At 55.3% G+C, this 6,459-nt stretch overlaps 1 protein-coding gene across 1 annotated transcript in view; it reads right to left on the minus strand.

Annotated features, from left to right (window-relative positions):
* The window catches only part of LOC128849905 (mitochondrial import receptor subunit TOM40 homolog), a 19,954-nt gene extending 13,792 nt beyond the window's left edge, over positions 1-6,162 (minus strand). Inside the window, exons 1-4 of the mRNA XM_054052599.1 lie at positions 6,001-6,162; positions 2,898-2,965; positions 2,681-2,773; positions 2,471-2,572 (exon numbers count right to left, since the gene is read on the minus strand). Coding sequence (XP_053908574.1) covers positions 2,471-2,572; positions 2,681-2,773; positions 2,898-2,965; positions 6,001-6,115 — 378 coding nt within the window. The 5' untranslated portion in view covers positions 6,116-6,162. The remainder of the gene's footprint in view (positions 1-2,470; positions 2,573-2,680; positions 2,774-2,897; positions 2,966-6,000) is intronic.
* Positions 6,163-6,459: the final 297 nt, after the last annotated feature.

Genomic DNA, 6,459 nt, shown 5'->3' on the forward strand with positions numbered 1-6,459 from the left:
CTTTTTGGGTCCATTCCCCCCTTTTCCACGGTCCCAAACCCTCATTTTTTGGGGTCCCCCTTCACCTTTTGGGGTCCCCCATTCCTTTTGGGTCCCTTTTTGGGGTCCCCCCTCAATTCTGGGGTCCCCCCTTCCTCTTAAGGTCTCCTCCCCTCATTTTTGGGGTTCAAAAGTGCCATTTTAGGGCTAAAAAGCCACTTTTTGGGTCCATCTCCCCCTTTTCCACGGTCCCAAACCCTCATTTTTTGGGGTCCCCCTTCACCTTTTGGGGTCCCCCTCTCACTTTTGGGGTCCCCCCTCACTTTTTGGGGTCCCCCCTTCCTCTTAAGGTCCCCTCCCCTCATTTTTGGGGTTCAAAAGTGCCATTTTAGGTCAAAAAAACCACTTTTTGGGTCCATTTTCCCTCTTTCACGGTCCCAAACCCTCATTTTTTGGGGTCCCCCTTCACTTTTTGGGGTCCCCCATTCCTTTTGGGTCCCTTTTTGGGGTCCCCCCTCACTTTTTGGGGTTCCCCCTTCCTCTTAAAGTCCCCTCCCCTCATTTTGGGGGTTCAAAAGTGCCATTTTAGGGCTAAAAAGCCACTTTTTGGGTCCATCCCCCCTTTTCCGCGGTCCCAAACCCTCATTTTTTGGGGTCCCCCCTTCACTTTTTGGGGTCCCCCATTCCTTTTGGGTCCCTTTTTGGGGTCCCCCCCTCAATTTTGGGGTTCCCCTTCCTCTTAAGGTCCCCTCCCCTCATTTTTGGGGGTTCAAAAGTACCACTTTGGGGCAAAAAAGCCAGTTTTTGGGTCCATTCCCCCCTTTTCCACGGTCCCAAACCCTCGGTTTTTGGGGTCCCCCTCACTGGGAGGCGCTGGGGCTGCTACTGGTTTATACTGGTTTATACTGGGGGGCACTGGGGGGCACTGGGGGGGATTGGGAAGCACTGGGGGGGGCACTGGGTGGGGATTGGGAGGTACTGGGAGGCACTGGGAGAGCACTGGGAGGCCCTGGGGCTGCTACTAGTTTATACTGGTCTATACTGGTTTATACTGGTCTATAGTGGGGGGCACTGGGGGGGATTGGGGAACACTTGCGGGGGGATTGGGAGGCACTGGGAGGGACGGGGAGGCCCTGGGGCTGCTACTGGTCTATACTGGTTTATACTGGTCTATACTGGTTTATACTGGTCTATAGTGGGGGGCACTGGGGGGGATTGGGAAGCACTGGGGGAGCACTGGGGGGGGATTGGGAGGCACTGGGAGACACTGGGAGGGGACTGGGAGGCCCTGGGGCTGCTACTGGTTTATACTGGTCTATACTGGTCTATACTGGGGGGCACTGGGGGGGGATTGGGAAGCACCGGGGGGGCACTGGGGGGGGATTGGGAGGCACTGGGAGACACTGGGAGGGGACTGGGAGGCTCTGTGGCTGCTACTGGTCTATACTGGTTTATACTGGTCTATACTGGCCTATACTGGGGGCACTGGGGGGGCATTGGGAAGCACCGGGGGGGCACTGGGGGGGGATTGGGAGGTACTGGGAGGCACTGGGAGGCACTGGGAGAGGACTGGGAGGCCCTGGGGCTGCTACTGGTCTATACTGGTTTATACTGGTCTATACTGGTTTATACTGGTCTATACTGGGTGGCACTGGGGGGGGATTGGGGAGCACCGGGGGGGCACTGGGGGGGGATTGGGAGGTACTGGGAGGCACTGGGAGAGCACTGGGAGGCCCTGGGGCTGCTACTAGTTTATATTGGTCTATACTGGTTTATACTGGTCTATAGTGGGGGGCACTGGGGGGGATTGGGGAACACTTGGGGGGGGATTGGGAGGCACTGGGAGGGACGGGGAGGCCCTGGGGCTGCTACTGGTTTATACTGGTCTATACTGGGGGGCACTGGGGGGGGATTGGGAGGCACTGGGAGACACTGGGAGGGGACTGGGAGGCCCTGGGGCTGCTACTGATTTATATTGGTCTATATTGGTCTATACTGGTTTATACTGGTCTCTACTGGTTTATACCGGTCTATACTGGTTTATACTGGTCTATACTGGTTTATACTGGTCTATACTGGGGGACACCAGGGGGGATTGGGGAACACTTGGGGGGGGATTGGGAGGCACTGGGAGGGTACTGGGAGGCCCTGGGGCTGCTACTGGTTTGTACTGGTCTATACTGGTTTGTACTGGTCTATACTGGGGGGAATCGGGGAGCACCGGGGGGGGCACTGGGGGGGTTTGGGAGGCACTGGGAGGGGACTGGGAGGTCCTGTGGCTGCTACTGGTTTATACTGGTCTCTACTGGTTTATACTGGTCTATACTGGTTTATACTGGTCTATACTGGGAGACACCGGGGGGGATTGGGGAACACTTGGGGGGGATTGGGAGGGTACTGGAAGGGGACTGGGAGGCCCTGGGGCTGCTACTGGCCTCTACCGGTCTCTACTGGTCTCTACTGGTTTATACTGGTTTATACTGGTGGGCACCTGGAAGGCCACTTTGGAGCGCAGCCGCGCCGTCAGTTGGTGGATGATTTGGGCGTTGAGACTGCCGCTGTTGTCCATGTCCCCCACCAGCACCGGAAACGCCTGTTTTGGGGTAAAAAACCCCCATTTTGGGCAAATCCAAAAATAGCGATTTTTGTTAACGACCCCAAAAAGGCCCTTTTTTCCCCCAAAAGTCCCCCCCAAACGCACCTCTGTGGGACTGAGCTGCTTCGTCCCCACGTAAGTGGCCCCGAAGTGGTACCCGGAGTCGCCCAAAGCGCTCAGAGCCACCACGTGGTTCACCTGAAGAAAAAACAGCGGTTTTTTTGGGGTGAAAAACGGCGATTTTGGGGCCGAAGGGAAAAAAAAACACCAAAAAGAGTGGAAAAAAAGGGGGATTTTGGGGCTTAAAAGTTCAATGCCTCACCTGGAAGTGATTGCTGAGCCCTTTGTTCACGGTGAGCTTCACCCCCTCCATCTGCGCCGGGAAAAGGTCTGAATTTGGGGTGAAAAAAGGGGATTTTGGGTAAATTAAAGGATTTTGATAGTTCGGGGGGAAAAAAGGGGATTTTGGGGGAAAAAGGGGGAAAGGGGGGGAAAAAGGGGGGGAAAGGGGGTTTGGGGGCAGTTTGAGGAGTTTGGGGAGGGGAAAAAGTGGGGGTTTGGGGGTGAAAAAGGGGCAATTTGGGGTGAAAAAGGGGGAATTTGGGTAAATTAAAGGGTTTGGAAGGTTTTGGGGGAAAAAAGGGGGATTTTGGGGGGAAAAGGGGAAAATGGGTGGAAAAGGGAGGAAAAAGAGGGGAAAAGGGAGAGGAAAAGGGGTTTGATGGGGGAAAAGGGGGTTTGGGGGGGAAAGGGGGTGTTTTGGGGTGAAAAAGGGGGAATTTGGGCAAATTAAAGGGTTTTGAAGGTTTTGGGGGGAAAAAGGGGATTTTGGGCAAAAAAGGGGGAAAGGGGGGAAAAAGGGGGGAAAAAGGGGGGGAAAGGGGGTTTGGGGGCAGTTTGAGGAGTTTGGGGAGGGGAAAAGTGGGGGTTTGGGGGTGAAAAAGGGGGAATTTGGGGTGAAAAAGGGGGAATTTGGGCAAATTAAAGGGTTTTGAAGAGTTTGGGGGGAAAAAGAGGATTTTGGGGGGAAAAGGGGGAAAATGGGTGGAAAATGGGAGAAAAAAGAGGGGAAAAGGGAGAGGAAAAGGGGTTCGATGGGGGAAAAGGGGGTTTGGGGGGGAAAGGGGGGTTTTGGGGTGAAAAAGGGGGAGTTTGGGTAAATTAAAGGGTTTTGAAGGTTTAGGGGAAAAAAGGGGATTTTGGGCAAAAAAGGGGGAAAATGGGTGGAAAACGGGAGGAAAAGGGGGGAAAAGGGAGAGGAAAAGGGGGGAAAAGGGAGAGGAAAAGGGGTTCAATGGGGGAAAAGGGGGTTTGGGGGGGAAAGGGGGTGTTTTGGGGTGAAAAAGGGGGAATTTGGGTAAATTAAAGGGTTTGGAAGGTTTGGGGGAAAAAGGGGGATTTTGGGCAAAAAAGGGGGAAAGGAGGGGAAAAAGGGGGGAAAAAGGGGGGGAAAAGGGGGTTTGGGGGCAGTTTGAGGAGTTTGGGGAGGGGAAAAGTGGGGGTTTTGGGTGAAAAAGGGGCAATTTGGGGTGAAAAATGGGGAATTTGGGTAAATTAAAGGGTTTGGAAGGTTTTGGGGGAAAAGGGGGATTTTGGGGAGAAAAAGGGGGAAAATGGGTGGAAAATGGGAGGAAAAGAGGGGAAAAGGGAGAGGAAAAGGGGTTCGATGGGGGAAAAGGGGGTTTGGGGGGAAAGGGGGGGTTTTGGGGTGAAAAAGGGTGAATTTGGGTAAATTCAAGGATTTTGAAGGTTTTGGGGGGAAAAAGGGGATTTTGGGCAAAAAAGGGGGAAAGGGGGGGAAAAGGGGGTTTTGAGGGGGAAAGGGGGTTTGGGGGCGGTTTGAGGAGTTTGGGGAGGGGAAAAGTGGGGGTTTGGGGGTGAAAAAGGGGGAATTTGGGGTGAAAAAGGGGGAATTTGGGTAAATTAAAGATTTTTGAAGGTTTTGGGGGGAAAAAGGGGATTTTGGGGAGAAAAAGGGGGGAAATGGGTGGAAAATGGGAGGAAAAAGAGGGGAAAAGGGAGAGAAAAAGGGGTTCGATGGGGGAAAAGGGGGTTTGGGGGGGAAAAGGGGGTTTGGGGTGAAAAAGGGGGAGTTTGGGTAAATTAAAGGGTTTGGAAGGTTTGGGGGAAAAAAGGGGGATTTTGGGCAAAAAAGGGGGAAAGGGGGGGGAAAAGGGGGAAAAAGGGGGGGAAAAGGGGGTTTGGGGGCAGTTTGAGGAGTCTGGGGAGGGGAAAAGTGGGGGTTTGGGGGTGAAAAAGGGGGAATTTGGGTAAATTAAAGGCTTTGTAAGGTTTGGGGGAAAAAAAGGGGATTTTGGGGAAAATTTTGGGTCTCTGTGGGTCTCTGTGGGTCTCTATGGGGTCTCTATGGGGTCTCTGTGTGTTTCTATGGGGTCTCTATGGGTCTCTGTGGGTCTCTATGGGGTCTCTGTGGGTCTCTATGGGGTCTCTGTGGGTCTCTATGGGGTCTCTGTGGGTCTCTATGGGTCTCTATGGGGTCTCTATGGGTCTCTGTGGGTCTCTGTGGGTCTCTATGGGTCTCTATGGGGTCTCTATGGGTCTCTATGGGTCTCTGTGGGTCTCTGTGGGTCTCTGTGGGGTCTCTATGGGTCTCTGTGGGTCTCTGTGGGTCTCTGTGGGGTCTCTATGGGTCTCTATGGGGTCTCTATGGGGTCTCTATGGGGTCGCTATGGGGTCTCTGTGGGTCTCTATGGGGTCTCTGTGGGTCTCTATGGGGTCTCTATGGGGTCTCTATGGGGTCTCTATGGGGTCGCTATGGGGTCTCTGTGGGTCTCTATGGGGTCTCTATGGGGTCTCTATGGGTCTCTGTGGGTCTCTGTGGGTCTCTGTGGGTCTCTGTGGGGTCTCTATGGGTCCCTATGGGTCCCTATGGGTCTCTGTGGGGTCTCTATGGGTCTCTATGGGGTCTCTATGGGGTCTCTATGGGTCTCTATGGGTCTCTGTGGGGCTCTGTGGGGCTCTGTGGGTCTCTATGGGGTCTCTGTGGGGTCTCTATGGGTCTCTGTGGGGTCCCTATGGGTCTCTATGGGGTCTCTATGGGGTCTCTGTGGGGTCTCTGTGGGTCTCTGTGGGTCTCTATGGGGTCTCTGTGGGTCACTATGGGTCCCTATGGGTCTCTATGGGGTCTCTATGGGGTCTCTATGGGGTCTCTGTGGGTCTCTGTGGGTCTCTGTGGGGTCTCTGTGGGTCTCTATGGGGTCTCTATGGGGTCTCTATGGGTCTCTATGGGGTCTCTATGGGGTCTCTATGGGGTCTCTATGGGGTCTCTATGGGTCTCTATGGGTCTCTGTGGGGTCCCTATGGGGTCTCTGTGGGTCTCTATGGGTCGCTATGGGGCAGCCGTGGGTCTCTATGGGTCGCTGTGGAGCAGCCGTGGGTCGCTATGGGGCAGCCGTGGCTCTCACCTTTGCAGCGCCGATGGAACTCCTCGAAGGCGCCAGGGTTGGGCAGGGGAGGCCCCTCCTGCCCCATAGATTCTGTGGGGCGCGGCGTGGGGTGGGGGGGCCCCTCCTGCCCCATAGATTCTGTGGGGCGCAGGGGGGGAGGGGCCGAGAAAAGGGGGGGAGGGGACCCGGCGGCCAAGACGTTACCCATGGGGGGGGGGCTGAAAAAGATGGGGGTCAGGACCCATAAGTGACTCCTCTGCCCCACAAGTGACCCCCTCCCTGCCCCACAAGTGCCCCCCCGCCCCATAGATACCCCTCTCTGCCCCACAAGTGCCTCTCCAGCCCCATAAATGACCCCCTCTGCCCCATAAGTGACCTTCAAGTGCTCCCCCTGCCCCATAGATCTCCCCCAAGTGCCTCCCCTGCCCCACAAGTGCCCCATAGACCCGCCTCCTGCCCCATAAGTGCCCTCTCTGC

This window comes from Cuculus canorus, chromosome 35 (genome assembly GCF_017976375.1).
Source record: "Cuculus canorus isolate bCucCan1 chromosome 35, bCucCan1.pri, whole genome shotgun sequence".
Classification (NCBI taxonomy): domain Eukaryota; kingdom Metazoa; phylum Chordata; class Aves; order Cuculiformes; family Cuculidae; genus Cuculus; species Cuculus canorus.